At 46.2% G+C, this 16,557-nt stretch overlaps 1 protein-coding gene across 1 annotated transcript; it reads left to right on the top strand.

The window, feature by feature from the left end:
* The first annotated feature begins 469 nt into the window (after positions 1 to 469).
* Positions 470 to 4,989, top strand: LOC138107460 (uncharacterized). Its single transcript, XM_069008689.1, has one exon. The coding sequence runs from the start codon at positions 1,587 to 1,589 to the stop codon at positions 3,165 to 3,167; it is 1,581 nt and encodes a 526-aa protein (XP_068864790.1). The 5' UTR covers positions 470 to 1,586; the 3' UTR covers positions 3,168 to 4,989.
* The last annotated feature ends 11,568 nt before the right edge of the window (positions 4,990 to 16,557 follow it).

Below are 16,557 nucleotides of genomic sequence, written 5' to 3'. Positions count from 1 at the left end.
AGAGCCCTGCGGCCTCTTCTGTGCCCTGGGCCGTGTGCTTCCCCCTGGGATAAAGCCTAGGTGTATTTAAGCGATGCCTCTTCCTTTCTCAGCCTCTCCACGGCTTCCCCTAAGCAGATTGCTGCGGTAGGTGTAATGGAATTAAGGGATTGCTACTGACAATAGGTTTCGGCAGCGCACCGGGTGCCGGCAGCGCGGGCTGCTCCAGCTTCCTGAGACTGCTCCCACCCTCCCTGCCTACTCCCACCTTCTGGGGCTGCTCCCACCCTCTCGGGACTGCTCCCACCTTCCCAGGATTGCTCCCACCCTCCTGGGGCTGCTCCCACCTTCCCGGAACTGCTCCCACCCTCCTGGTGAGATGGACTCAGGGCTGCAGGAACACTGAGGAAATCCTGCTGTGGGAATAGAGGTACCTGAACATGAGGGATGGATTCCAGCCGTGCCCTGGTGTAAGAGACGGTCCAAAGATCCCTCATCTGCCTCACGATCATCGCCGAGAACAGAGACTGAGCACAGGAGTCCTGGCCCTGCTGAGGTGGGATGTCTGCCGAGTGTTGCCTAGGGGTGTGCCCGCTGGGAACTGGTACGCATTCCTGAGGAAAATTAGTGCAGGTCGCAATGGACTGCGCCGTTCTTGCTGCCCAGGCGGGAAGGACTGCGCCGAAGCGGAAAGGAACGACCTGCCCTGCACACCTGTCCTGCACACCGGTCTTGTGCGTCTGTCCTGTACCTGTTTCCCAAAGCAACAGACTCCACAACAATGGCTGTAAATTTCCCAACCTCTTGGCCAGTTGCCCCTCGCTTCTGAAAAGGACTATAAAGGGACTCTCTGAAATAACCAAGTCGGAGAGATCTCCCCCACGGAAAGAAGACGAATCTATTGGCGGAAGACCACGAGGACTTCGTCTCATCCGTTGGTAGCTATTGCCTCCCCCCCCTCTTTTTCTTCCTCCCTACTTTGTCTCTCTCTCTCTCTCCCTTTCTCTCTTCTATTGCATTACTGTGTTGTGGGCACTTAATAAAGGTGCACTGTTTTGATTTAAACTGAAATTTCTTGTGTCCTTTTTACACTCTGAGATCTATAAACGAACCATCACGACCCCCGCTTGCATTAGCGGATCGTGACATTAAACTGGCGTCACGGACAGGATCTGACAGACAGAAGGGGTTGCAAGGTTGTGTGTAGTCTGTAATAGGGGAAGGACGTTTCACTCCAGCCGCACCTAGCCCGACACCCCAAAAGGGGTGAGCGGTGTCTAGAAAGCAAGGGGGGTGACTCGAATTTCCCGCAAACTGCACACGCCTGGGTGAAAAGCACCCCATACTCAGTTGAGGGCTCTGTCTTCAGATTTTTTGCAAAGGATCTCTTAGTGTAAAAGGAGGAACTGTGTTTTTTGGTGTGTGCATGAATTTGGACTGCTTGGTGTAGTGAAGAGACAACCATAAGTAACTTAAGGAGTACCTCCCAAGCAGATTTGGTCTCTTCACCCACCCAGGGAAGTGAAGGGAGACACAGCGAAGCTGTGTGTGTGTCGCAGTGTGTAATTAACTTTACCTCCTTGTGGTGGTTTTGATCCTGTCATAAAATGACTGAAAACCCCAGTGCAAAAGTTAAAGCTGCGTTTTATGCTCTGCTAGCAAAACATAATGCCCGGCCCTCTCCGGGAGGGGAAGAATGGGCTCAAAATAACTGGTTTAATTTGGATTATGTGACTGATAGAGTATATTCTTTACAACATGAGACTAGATTTAAATTTGGCCGAAATAAAACCATAATCTGCTCTGTTTTAGGGGCATACCTTGCGGCAGCCATAGATCATCGCTTAAAGCGATGTACTGAAGAGAAAGCGATCATAGATTCCCTTCAAAGCCTAGTGGAAATTTTACAAAAACAATTAGATGAAGAAAAAAATAAAAATCACTTGCTAGAGGCTGCTTTAAAAGAGGAATATTTTAGAAATTCGAAAAATGCTGACTCACCAAAAGAGACAGAGGAAAAGGAAACTCCTCACATTGACCAAATATACCCCCAAAAAGAACTAATACTAGTAAAAAATTGTGGAGAAAACTGCTGCCCTCGTGTGAGACCTCTGATTAAAACTGAATATAATTATATCAATGATGAAGATTTTGAACCGCATATCACCACTAAACAAATACCATACAGTGCTGTTGAATTAGCTAGATTAAAAAAGGAGTATGGGCGGCTTCCCCACGAATCTGAGACAGAATATGTCTTCCGAGTGTCTCTCACCGGAGGAGACCAAATTCAATTAACTGAACAGGAGGCCAGTGGATACTGGGGACATGGAGTTTTCTTGACAACAGGAGACAAACGTGGCACGTGGTCCCTGACTCAGCGTGCAGCCTTCTGGGCCGGGGGACTTAATCCTTTAGAAAGGGGAGACCCTTTAGCTATAATTGGTACCCCCGAGCAACTCCTAGAAAGTGTCCACAAAGCTGCCTGTTTGCAAATGATCCATGAAAGAAAATTAACTCCTGGATATGAATCCCCCATGCAATTACCTGTTAAACCTGCACTGATGACCCCTTTAATTCGAGGCCTTCCAGAATCACTCAAACCTACAGCAATTGCCCTTCAAAAAACCATAGCGGCTGTAGGTCCCGTAGAAAGGCTAGATAGATTCCTTGGAAACCCAAGCGACCAAACTGGATCTACCGATCCTGGGTTTACTCCCTATTCAACCCCCTCTCAGCCGCCAGGTTCACAATCGAATTCACCTGCGGGTGATCGCAAAGTTTGGACATGGAGTGAAGTTGCAAAAGATCTGATTGATTACAGTAGAAAATATGGACCTATAAAAATTCCAGAAGAAAAATTAGACAAAACAAAAGGTGTCAGGTACATTCGGGCTCCTCATGGCGAAAAGCCAGAGAATGTAAAACAGATCTCTAACCGTCAGCATTGGTGGTTATTAGGCATCAAAAAGGGGGTCCCCAGAGATGTGATGGATGGCTTACCCCTTGATAAATTGAGTAAGGTAGTGTCTAACTGGCACTGCCGAAAACCCGTTCTACCAAATCCATCAGTTCAACCCAGTGCACCCCTCCTCCCTCAGAATCTGGGCAGTGAGTCAGACCAACCACTCCCTCAAAGTCTGTGCAGTGAGCCAAAACAACCTCTCCCTCAAAACCAGGGAAACTAGACCCTCCGTCTCTTGTCAGTGAGCGAAGAGATGGAGCATGGGTATACCTGAGAAGGCTCACTAAAAATAAAAAGGGAGATATAATGATCACAGCTATTACAGGCCCTAAACGGGCACCTGTAACTTTTCTAATTGACACTGGGGCACAAATTTCTGCGCTGACAAAGAAAGATGCCCAGAGATGTGGAATTGTCCCAACAAAGAACCGATATTGTGTTTTAAATGCCTTAGGAACGACAGAATCTATGAATGTAGCCCTAGTTAAGCTCATTTTACCTGGGGAAGAAAATCAACTCTCTATTAATATGGTGATTGGAGATATCCCAACCAATCTATTAGGGATGAATGCCCTCGTTGGGAGGCAGTGGGAGGACTCAGAGGGTCTCCTGTGGTCTTTTGGCACACCACGTTTTAACATCAGACTGCTCGAAGCCGCACCCTCCCTACCATTCAGCAAAGTAACTAATGTGAAACAATACCCCCTCCCCCTGGGTGCCAAAGAGGGCATCAAGCCAGTGATACAGGAGCTGCGAGAACAAGGAGTAATAGTTAATACTCATTCTCCTTTCAATTCTCCGGTGTGGCCAGTGCGAAAGCCTAATGGGAAGTGGAGGCTGACAATTGATTTTCGCAGGCTAAATGCCAACACAGACCCTCTCACAGCAGCTGTCCCAAATCTAGCAGAATTGATAACACTAATTCAAGAAAAAGCTCATTCAATTATGGCAACTATAGATGTCAAAGACATGTTTTTTATGATACCTTTACAGCCAGAAGACATGGACCGTTTTGCTTTCACATGGGAAGGACAGCAATACACTTTCACTAGGCTTCCCCAAGGGTACAAACATTCCCCCACCCTGGCTCATCACGCTTTAGCCCAGGAGTTAGAAAAAATACCCAAAGCTGACAATGTGACTGTTTATCAATACATTGATGATATCCTTGTGGGAGGAGATGAAATAGAAGAAGTGAGAGATACCCAACAAAGAATAATCTCCCACTTAGAAAGCCTTGATTTGCAAATTCCCTCAGAAAAAATCCAAAATCCTTCACATGAAGTGAAATTTTTGGGAATTTGGTGGAAAGGAGGTATGACATGTATCCCACCTGATACCCTAACCTCTTTAGATCAGATTAAAATGCCTGAATCCAAAAAAGATCTCCAACATGCTTTAGGATTATTAGTGTTCTGGAGAAAACACATCCCAGATTTTTCCATAATTGCCAGACCTCTTTATAACTTGTTAAGAAAAGGGATAAAATGGGAATGGAGTGCTTCTCAAGAAGAAGCATTGCAATTGTTGATTTTTGAAGCAACAGCTCACCAAGCCCTGGGCCCTATTCACCCTACAGATCCTTTCCAGGTGGAATGGGGATTTGCCTCTTCAGGGCTGTCAGTACACATATGGCAGCGGGGTCCTGAGGGTCCAACGAGGCCTGTAGGTTTTTACTCTCGTGGCTTTAAAGATGCTGAAAAAAGGTACACTACCTGGGAAAAAGGATTATTTGTGGTTAGCTTAGCTCTCATAGAAGTGGAGAAGATTGCACGACAACAACCAATTGTTTTGAGAGGCCCTTTCAAAGTTATTAAGGCAGTCTCTACTGGGACCCCCCCACCTGACGGGGTGGCCCAGAGGGCCTCAGTAAGGAAGTGGTATGCTCAGATTGAACATTATTGTAGCATCTTCTCAGTAACTGAAGGAGCTGTAAAAAATCTGGCAATCCAAGAGACTGAAAACTTGAGTAGCAGTCAGGACAAACCTGCCTCAGCCATCAAAGTAGCCCCTCCTTTTTCCCCCGAACAGTCAGCAAATTCTTGGTTTACAGATGCTTCTGCCAAACGAGAAGGAAAGGTGTGGAAATACAAGGCTGTAGCCCTGCACACCTCCTCAGGTGAACGAATTATCACAGAGGGGGAAGGCAGCGCCCAAGTTGGCGAGCTGATAGCTGTTTGGAGTGTTTTCCAACATGAGGCACAGAATACTTCTCCTGTCTGTATCTACACCGATTCCTATGCTGTGTTTAAGGGATGTACTGAGTGGCTTCCTTTTTGGCAGCAAAATGACTGGGAAGTTAACAGAATCCCAGTATGGCAAAAGGAAAAGTGGCAAGAAATTCTAAATATTGCAAGTCAAGGGAATTTTGCCGTGGGGTGGGTAGCCTCTCACCAGACAGATGGAAATGCAGCAGGAGAGTGGAACAATAAAGCTGATGAATTAGCAAGACTAAGTCCTTTGAAAAAGGATCAGATTACAGAAGACTGGGAGCACTTATTAGAATGGTTGCATGTAAAAAGACAACACACAGGTGCAAAAGATTTGTACAAAGAAGCCCTTGCTCGTGGGTGGCCTGTTACCAGAGAAATGTGTAAAACATGCATATCAGCTTGTGAACAATGCCGCAGACGGCTGGAAAGACACCCTTTGGAAGATGACCCTCTGCATTTAAGAAAGGGTAAAGGCTTATGGGATGCGTGGCAGGTAGATTATATTGGCCCCTTTAAAAAGTCAGGAGGTAAACACTTTGTACTGGTAGGAGTAGAGATTATATCTGGGTTAGTCCAGGCCGATGCCTTTAAAAGAGCTACAGGAGATAACACTGTCAAAGCATTGCAGGGATGGTTTGGAACTTTCCCAAAACCACAAGAAATTCAATCTGACAATGGGTCTCACTTTACTGCCAAAGTTGTACAGGACTGGGCAAAAAGTGAAGGCATTAAATGGACTTTTCACACCCCTTACTACCCTCAAGCTAACGGCATTGTAGAAAGGACCAATGGTCTCCTGAAACGACTTCTGAAACCACAGGAGGGAAACTGGGATGTTCGGCTATGGGAAGCTGTGAAAGGTGTGAATGATAGATGGGGGGTAAACGGGTGTCCTAAAATCACTGCCTTTTGCCCAACAGCTCCAAGTATAATTCCTTCATTACAGGGACCTAATGATCCTAAGAATCCTGCACACTACCCTGGACAACCTGTTTTGGTAGACCTCCCTACTGTAGGAGAAGTACCATTAGTGCTGAAAAGCCCTCTAAATAAATATGCATGGGTAGCCTCTGATGCCCTAGGGAGAGAGCATCGGATACATACACGCTGGATAATTCCATCATTCTAATTTTTTTCTGCCTTTAGTGGCAGACTCTGTTTGTGTTTGCTTTTCACAGAAGAACTCCGAGGGACATAAAAGACCACATAAACCATGATAAAACTGGTGATACTTTTCTGCATCCTACCACAACACCATGGCCAAAAGCAGCTGAGTGGCCATGGTCTGGTACTACCATTAGGTACACTAGTGCTCTAAGATCCCATCCTAGAGATCGTCGCCCAAACCCAGACACTGCAGTACTGCACGACTCTAAGGTATACCATTCAAATGAATGGGGATGGGACTCAAAAGATTGGACTACAACCCTAAATGGAACAATTGGTGAGAAAATTGAGGTAAGATGCAGAAAAGTAGAAGGACCTTTCTCCGGGAAAGCTTCCACCATTACAATCACCGGGAATTTTCTAAAACCAAATGGGAAAAGTGACCTGCACCCCAACATTACGGCCGAACTCTGCCCTACAACAGAGTGGGCGTGTAACACACAAACCCTCTTCATCCTGTGTTGTCGTCAGAAGAATGTCGGTAACTACAGCCTAGACCCCAGTACCAACAATGTCCAAATCACGAAGCTTTGCAAAAATGAACCAACTGACTGCTGGTATAACTTTACTCTAACTAAATCAGCCTATGTAACATGCAATTGGCAAAATAACCAGACAGATCAGCCAGGTTTGAAAGGTTTAACTTATAAATTCAAAATAAATGCTGTAGCAAAGCCCATACTAAGTGTAGTAATTACGTACCATGGTATAAGTACCTCCCTCGTACTAGATGACAAGAACAACGTTTTTCCTCCCTTTATGGTAACCCAAGGTGATGATGTTTCAATACGATGTAGACTAATTGGTAGATCTTTTACTAAACCTATACACAGTTATAGCATTGGACCTCATGACCGCGTTTTGTTTTGTGAAATTCAAAACCAAGATTGTTGGCTAAACTTAACTGATGTGCAATTTTCCCATAAAGTCATGTGTGGTAAAAACGATACAAAACACTGGGGAAAACTCAATGTCAATGTTGTAATACCTACCACCCAACCACCGGTTATGCTGAGCCCAAGAATTTTTAAAGTTGGACCATATACAATCAGGAAAACAGGCCAACAACAAATACTATTTAATCCAGCATGGTCTCTTAAACAAGTCAAATTGCTCATGCAAAACAATGTCTCAGAAGTTCAGCCAGCTTGTTCACCCTTTCTGCAAACTTCCTTCGAGGGGTGGACAACCTGGTTGCGAAAGCGAAACCCTTCTAAGAAACGAACGCAAAGAGACATAACCGGTGTCATGGGAACAGGATTGGGAATCTTAAATAGTATTGATTCAGAAGTATTAATGAATAAATTAATTGCCACAACTACAGATTTGACTAAAATACAACAACCACTGCAGTCATCCCTATTAGCCTTGGGAAGCCATCAGTGGTTGTTATCAAACATATTACCAAATTGGGAAAAGGTAAATGTGAATGACCACAAATTGATAATTGACGCACTCGATGCTACACAAAATAACATTTCTTTAGCTCTCAGCTGCATCCAGGCTCAATTATGGATGCAGTCAGTTGCTGCCTCAATTATAAGAGAAGGCGAAGAAGGCACTTTTCCTACTGAAATTCGGAAAATAATCTGGGACAGTGCCACTGATTTTGAAAGAGAATTCCAATCCTGGTGGAACTTAGTAAACTTTACCTACGATCCCCTCACAAACACAGCCACAGCCTTTGTACTGACTATACGTAATGCTTCAGTGCATCTGATATTCCCTGTCATTGCATTAGGGCTGAACCATGATGGAGCTGTTCTCTATCCTTTCGAGCATAGAGAATGGGCCCGTCAAATTGGTGAGAAGTGGCAAACCGTTAATTTAGAAACTTGTATTGTCCGAGAACAACAAGGGTTCATCTGTGAAAGTAATGCAATTAGAGCTCAAGACATTTGTTTAGATACAGAACAAAATATCTGTCATTTTGAAATTCATCCTAACGAGACTCCTGTAACAGTGCTTGTCTATATAGGTAATGGATGTGCATGCTTAAGAACTGCTTGTGATGAAGTATTTGTAGAAAATTTAGTAGTAGATACAAAAAATCATTCAAATTTTTGTGTTTGTAACTTTACTAAAATCATAGGATGTGATTTTTCATATTTAGCCCCAGTTACTTCTTATCATCTTTTACAGTCCAATTACACACTGATCCACCAATTATTGCCTACCCCCATTGGGATGAACCTTACTTTGGTAAAGCAATTGTTGCTTCACCAAGATTTAATTGAAATTTTGGAAAAGATCAAGAAAAATGGACAGAAAACCTTAGTAACTGTTCATCACAATGTGAAAGAAATACATCGTGTTCTAGAAAGGGTAAAGAAAGATGTTGAACACAGGTGGTGGGATACTCTTTTTGGGTGGTCACCTACTGCTACAGGTGTCCTGAACAAATTGTGTCATCCCATCATTGTTCTCTTGATTTTGGTTTTGATTGGTTTTGCTTTATCAGCAGTCTTATACATCATGAATTGGAGAATGATGAAACGGCTAACACAGCTTACATCTATAATAGATGTCCACAATTTAGCCAATACCCCATCCGCTGTAGACACACCCAAGGTTATTGACATGAGACAAACTACACGAGTATTAAAATAAGATGTGATAAAAAATTAGAGGTATTTTAATTAAAAAATTATATGTGTATTCTGATTTAAAATTATTCATTTCCTTCTCTTTTGTTTCCTTCTTTTTCTTTTCTTCTCTTTCCCTTCCTCTCTTATGTTCTCTACCCCTTTTCCGGGATATGCTACCAACATTGACGAGTCCTGAAGACTTCACAACGACACTACAAAATCGTGCAGATAGAGCTCTCCTGACGACAATCGTGAGTCACGGGGTGGTGTAAGAGACGGTCCAAAGATCCCTCATCTGCCTCACGATCATCGCCGAGAACAGAGACTGAGCACAGGAGTCCTGGCCCTGCTGAGGTGGGATGTCTGCCGAGTGTTGCCTAGGGGTGTGCCCGCTGGGAACTGGTACGCATTCCTGAGGAAAATTAGTGCAGGTCGCAATGGACTGCGCCGTTCTTGCTGCCCAGGCGGGAAGGACTGCGCCGAAGCGGAAAGGAACGACCTGCCCTGCACACCTGTCCTGCACACCGGTCTTGTGCGTCTGTCCTGTACCTGTTTCCCAAAGCAACAGACTCCACAACAATGGCTGTAAATTTCCCAACCTCTTGGCCAGTTGCCCCTCGCTTCTGAAAAGGACTATAAAGGGACTCTCTGAAATAACCAAGTCGGAGAGATCTCCCCCACGGAAAGAAGACGAATCTATTGGCGGAAGACCACGAGGACTTCGTCTCATCCGTTGGTAGCTATTGCCTCCCCCCCCTCTTTTTCTTCCTCCCTACTTTGTCTCTCTCTCTCTCTCCCTTTCTCTCTTCTATTGCATTACTGTGTTGTGGGCACTTAATAAAGGTGCACTGTTTTGATTTAAACTGAAATTTCTTGTGTCCTTTTTACACTCTGAGATCTATAAACGAACCATCACGACCCCCGCTTGCATTAGCGGATCGTGACACCTGGGCAGGGATGTTTGCAGCTCTGGGGGAGGCAGGAAGCCGATCCTGTGTTTGCACTGCCTGAATGTCACTGAATCATCAATGGATACAATGGCTGGGGTGAAAAGGGACCTGAAAGCTCATCTCATCCCACTCCCTGCCACGGGCAGAGACACCTTCCACCATCCCTAGGGGCTCCAAGCCCCATCCAACCTGGCCTTGGACACTCCATAAGGTCAAGTGCCTATGGGTAAGAATCAGGGAAAGCCCATCAAGGCAGACATCCTGGAGCAAAGAATCTGTTCTAGACCACCCAGCCAGGATGAAGAGGGGGATGAATTATTCTATGAGCTGCTGGCTGATGTTTCACAATCGCCAGCCCTTGTTCTTGTGGGAGATTTTATCCTGCTGGATGTCTGCTGGGAACTCAACACAATGGAGAGGAGACAGTCTGGGAGGCTCCTGGAGTGAAGAGAACTCCTGACACAGCAGCTGAGCAGCTGACCAGGGGCGGGGTCCTGCTGGACCTGCTGTTTACAGACAGAGAAGGGCTGGTGGGAGGTGTGGTGGTCGGAGGCATCTTGGGCACAGCAACCACAAATGGATACAGTTTTCAATCCTCCATGAAAGAAGGGGCTTCAACAAAACCTTGGACTTCCAGAGGAGGGGCTTTGTCTTGTTCAGGACGCTGGTTCAGTGAATCCCTTGGGAAATAGTCCTTAATAACCAGGGGGTTCAGGAGGGCTGGACATGCTTTAAGAAGGAAAACTTAAAGGCATGGGAGCTGCCCATCTGTACTGCCAAACGATGAGCCAGAGGGGCAGGAGACCAGGCTGGCTGAACAGGGAGCTTGGAACTCAGGGGAACTCATGACTTTTGGAAGAAGGGGCAGGCAGCTCAGGAAGAGTGCAAGGATGTCGTTAGGTCATGCAGAGAGAAAATCAGAAAGGTGAAAGCTCAGGTAGAACTTGGTCTGGGCACTGCTGGGAAAGGTAACAAAAAATGTTTTTTTTAATGTATCAACAGCTAAAGGAGGGCCAAAGAAAATCTCCATCCTTTTTTGGACACAGAGGTCCCCTCTGTGTCACTGTCACCACGAAAAAGGAAAAGGGTGAGGTACTTAATGCCTTTTTTGCCTCAGTCTTTAATATTAAGACCAATAATCCTGGGGGCAAAGGGGTCCCGGAGCAGGTAGCCAGGGATGGGGAGCAGAACAGATCACCTGTAATCCAGGAGGAGGCAGTTGGTGACCTGCTGAGACACTCACAGGTCTATGGAGCTGGATGCAATTCATCCAAGGGAGCTGAGGGAGCTGATGGAAGAGCTCCCCAGGCCACTCTCTATGATTTATTATTCATCCTGGCTCACCAGGGTGGCCCCAGAAAACTGGAGGTGGGCGACACCCATCTACAAGAAGGGCTGAAAGGAGGATCCAGGGAACTACAGACTTTTCACCCTGATGCTGGTGCCCAGGAAGGCCATGAAGCAGATCATCTTGAGTGCAATCCCACTGTACACACAGAATCACAGAATGACAGAATTATTTAGGTTGGAAAAGACCTCTGAGATCAAGTCCAACCCATGACTAATTCCCACCTTGTCAGCAGCCCGGAGGACTGAGTGAGGCCTTCCTGGGACACTTCCAGACCTCCCTGGGAAGCCCCTTCCAATGCCTGACCACCCTTTCCAGGAAGAAATTCTTCCTGATGTCCAACCTTCTTGTAAATCACTTATGCAGAAGTCACAGCTAATGGAATGTTATATAACAGGGGTTGGAATGTTGAGAGCTCTGTAAAAAGTCAAACCAGCCCAGCCCATGTGGTTCAGAAACATCTTTGGCAGCTTTATATAATCTGGGCAAAAACCATCATATATAGAACATCACCGGAATCCCTAAGGACCCCCAAAAAGACACCAAGGTGAAATAAAAAACCCCCAAACATATATGGAAGATCATGGAATCTTCTGTAACCACCTATGTAATGAGTATGGATACTTCTGGTTAATAAACACCTGTAACCTCCTGAGCCAGGCAGGGACTTTAGGTGGAGTTATACCTCCTGCACCCCAGCGCTGCAATAAAGTGATTCTGCTTCTTAATACACACTGGAGTTCAGGGGTTTTAATTTGGTGGCAGTTTCTGGCAACCCAGATGGGGCAGTGCTTCTGACACTCCATGGTTTCACAGGCTCAAGAGGATTCCAGTGCACATCAAAGCCTTTCTCAGGGAGATTGTCTCTTCTCTGGATCCAGTGAGTTCAGGATGAGGCCCATGGAATTTTACGGCATGACTAAGTGGGATGAAGGGTACACTTGTCCTTAAGTCATGGTGGAAAATCCTTGCATGATTGGATTAAAAGGAAGAGTAAAGGGAAGGTACCTTGGGGATTGGAGTAGTCTCACTCCTAAGGTGCTGAAAGCTGTGCTGGCTGTTTTGTAGGGAGCTTATACAAGCACCCTGTTTCAAGCTCTGTGGTGTGTGAGTGGTAAATTTTACTATTGTTGTAGTTTTGTATCATGGGATCAGGTCAATCTGCTGAAGGGGGAATTCTAAAGAAGTCCCCTTTGGACAGTATATTGAAACACTGGGGAAAGGGTGTGGGTGGAGACTCCTTGACAAGAAAACAATTGGTTGACTAGTGTAACCATTGGTGGCCAATCTGTGTGTTAGACAAGAAGAAAAATAGCCAAAGAACGGTACTTTCATATATAACACCTTATTAAAATTAATGTTGTTTTGTCACTGGGAAGGAAAATGGAATGAAGTGGCGTAAGTTGATTTATTTCTCACTTTGTGCCATCATTCAGATCAGTAGAAGGATCATGGTGTAGTGCCTAAAGATGCCATGGTGTCACCAGTGGAAAAGGAGTAAGGGCAGAAAGCTGAGAGATGTTGTTCAGCCTGAACGACAGGAGAACGTTGTCTTGAAGCTGGAAAGGAAGAGTGTCCTGATTTAACAGGCAGATGTCTGCCAAGGAAGGCAGGAACCTTCCTGGATGGAAAGATGAAGCCCTCCCTCTGAATTATTATAACTTTGAAATTACTGGGCTTCTAGGAAAAGATATGGGAAAAGGAATACATGTTCTTTACTAGGAGATATATAGGTAGATACAGATATATAAAAAGATAGATAAACAACGACAACAGCAACAACAGTGTCTTGGGGTGACCTTATGATGTGTATCCCATATCGCTGCCTATGCCCAGAAATTAATTCCTGTGCCTTTCTATACCTCTAAACTGAGGCATACAACAGCAACAAGCCAAAAAAACCCCAAAACCAAACAAAACCCAAACTAGAAGACCCACTAACGGCCTTTTCTTGCCCATCAAGTAATGTCCCCTTGGGACAACCACCAGGGAGTGATGTTGGCTTGTGTCAAGGCAGAGAGGCTACAGTGCCTCTCCTGAAGCTCCACGGGGTGCTGCTGGCTCCTGGCGAGGCAGAGGGGCCACAGTGCTTCCCCTGTGGCTACAGGGCCATTCCGACGTGGGCTTGGAAGCCTCCTGAGGTGGTGGTGGGAGCTCAGGCAAGGGAGGAGATGGGAGATGGTCACGTGTGGTGCAGGCATTGGGTGCCTGTCTTTCCCGAGATGGGAAAAAGGGCTAAACTGTGGGAGTATCCCCAGAGCAGTGGGCTGGAACAGTGGAGGTGGGCAGACCCAGGGCGGCGAGGTAAACTGTATCAATGGCCCCGCAGGAGACAAATGGCATCTGTAACACACACTATCCTCAACTACTGAGACAAAAAAGTGGGCATAAACCAGCTCCTCACACCCCAGACAAGAGTCCCAGAGTCCACCCCAATCCATCTCCCAGTATTATGCCACAACTCCTGAAGAATCCAGCCCCCCTTCCACGGGCATGACTCCCAAACTCTTGTTCCCCTGGCCAGCCACTACAGTGATATGTGAGAGCACTTGGCCATTTCTTTTGTTTCTTAATTGCCCCCTCCCCTCACAGCTTCCTTCTTTCAGGTAAGAGATGGGAGAAAATTCCCTGAAAATACCCAAAGCCACAACAGAGAGGAAGAGGATTTTAAAATGTTGGTAGCTCCCTAACCCTGCGGATGAAGGAGGGCAGACACAGACTGTAGAGGAATTTAGGCCAGTGGCATGGAGAACATGCTGAGGAGGAGAGAGAAGAAATGAAGAAAGGGGGGTGATTCAAGCCCCTCTCAGATGGGCAGTCGGTGCAAATGGACTGGTCATGGTAATGGTGCCTTTTTCTGTAACCGAGTTGAGGTCCTTGAAGGACTTAAAGGGACTTAGAGGGAAAAACCTGAGAAGGCAGATAAGGCCTTTCAGACCTGTAAGGACACAGGATCCTGGCTGGAATGACGCTCAAGTGGTTTTAGGTACGCGTCTGAATGTAGATGAGAAGACAGTGGTGGTAGCAAAGTCAAGGGAAGAGGTAGAATGAGTTCATGCCCAAAATGTGCAACCAGGAGCAGCAGATTGTTTTCAACCTGTGTATCCAAGATGGGATCCCAACCAACCAGACACAAATATCTTTTGACCAGATATCAGAGATTAATCTTTTTTTTTAATGAAACATTGTCTCGGTTTGAAAGACAGGTGTCTGCCAAGGAAGGCAGGAGTCTCCCTTGGAATGGCAGATGCGACCCCCCTTCCCTCCGAGTTATTATAATTTTGAAACCAAGGGGCTTTTAGGCAAAGATGTGGGAAATAGGAATAACAGTTCTTTACTATTATATATCTATATGTGTATAACCAGTCAAACAAACAGCAATAACTGTGGCAGTAACAGCAAACAATCACAAACCCAGTCCCAGCCTTCTCGGCTGTCAGGCCCTTTCCCCTCGGGTGCAGTTCCGCTCGCAGCCGGCAGGGGCGCTGGCGGCTCCCGGTGAGCAGGGCAGGTGCGATGGTTCCCCCGCGGCTGCAGGGGGCGCTCCGGAGCGAGCTCGGGGAGCAGCGGCAATCGCGGCCTGGGATCCCGGGAAGGGATGGAACAAAGGCTTCACAAACCCCTGGGCAGCCGATTCTGGTGTCTGGCCGGACCCTCGGGAAGAGCAGGCTGGAACGGCAGGGATGAGCACAAATCCCGGGTGGCAGACGAGATGTATCCAGACAGGGAACCCCTGGAGGTCTGGGCAGGCAGGGTGAGCAGGACTACAGAGCAGCGATGGCTCTAAGCAACGGCGGGGGCAGGGCGGCCACGGCCCAGCTCCCAGCAGGGCAGGGAAAGCAGGCTTGGGATCTCGGGGTTTTTCTCCATCAGAAGGAAAAGCAGCTGAAGAAAGCAGCCTCTCTCTCTGTCCAAGAGCTGGGACCAACTGACTGCACACCCAGGTGAAACAAAAGAGTAGCCAGATGCACCCCGCCCCCACAGGCACCTCTTTTGTTTTCTGAAGTACCCAGCCATTTGTCCCCCTAGCAACACACATGGGGAAAATTCCTTTAACAGAAAAAAACCCCCAACAAATCAGGAGAGCTCCTAAAACCCTAACAAACATGTAATTCCAAAGCCTATAATTATGTCAGAATTGTATCAAGTAATCCAAGGAAAGGATGAGTCTTCTTCAAATGTCCATCAATGATTAAGGCATACAGATGGGAAATTTGCTAACATAGATCCTGACAGAGAAGGAGATATGTTACAAGTGGCAGCCATAATTATGGGACAATCAGTTCTGGACTTCAGAAGGAAGTTACAGAGACTGGAGGGAGAGGATTCCAGAAACATAAATAAACGGTTAGAAACTGCATGGAAATTATATAATGACAGAGAGCTGGCTTGGGAAGGCAAAGAGGGAAAACTCATGGCTGCTCTAGCAGGTCCCAGAGGAAAGAGAGGAGTTATTGGGGAAGAGGTAGAGCAGGTAGAGGAGATTTTCAATGATGACCATTAGGAAAAGATCAATGTGCTATTTGCAAGGAAACAGGAATCAGGAATGCCCGCAGGCACAGACAATGAATCCTTCAGCATTAGAGCCCACCCCGCAGGCAGTCATATTGATGAGCTTGGATGAAGCATGAAGAGGACCTGGGAATCATCCCAGCTGAACCCCTGGTTGTGCTAAAGCTGGGGAATGCAGAAAGAGATTTTTGATAGATACGGGAGCAGCAGATTCACTGTTGAATACATGTAAAGGAAAGCTTACTCAGAGACAATAAATGCAGATGGTCAGAGATAGAAAATGGAAAATAGGCAATTTTTCCAACTGTTAAAGTTCAAACTTGGACAAAAGTGGCTAACCCACCAATTTTTGTATATGCCTGACTGCCTGCTCCCCCTGGCACTAGTGAAAATATAGTGGGTGATCCTTGTGATAATGAACTAAGGGAAAATTATTCTTTATCTCCCTCAAGTTCCTTTGTGCATGAAATTGGATCCCCACCTTGGGGTGGGCAGGGGAACCATACCCACTGCTTGGGTGGCATTCACAAAACAAAAGGAGTAGATCAAGGAAACAGATGGTGAAACAGGTTGTTTTCAGGCAGTTCTCCACACCACCCTGGGGTTCCACACTGCCCCAGGGAACCTCAGTGTGAACTTCTTTCTTGGTGGTGCTACAAATGCAGTGAACAGAGAGGGAAAGTGAGTTTAGCAAGCACATTATCATACATTTAACCATCCCAGTGCCAATAATTATGAATACAAATCCGGTTACCCTTACTATTCCAATTTGTACCAACCATTTTTTCCACCGGCTAAGTCCTAAAGACTTCAGGATGGTAGCAACCCACGATCC

Source organism: Aphelocoma coerulescens, chromosome 3 (assembly GCF_041296385.1).
Source record: "Aphelocoma coerulescens isolate FSJ_1873_10779 chromosome 3, UR_Acoe_1.0, whole genome shotgun sequence".
NCBI lineage: Eukaryota > Metazoa > Chordata > Aves > Passeriformes > Corvidae > Aphelocoma > Aphelocoma coerulescens.
This window is presented reverse-complemented; position numbering and strand designations above follow the sequence as displayed.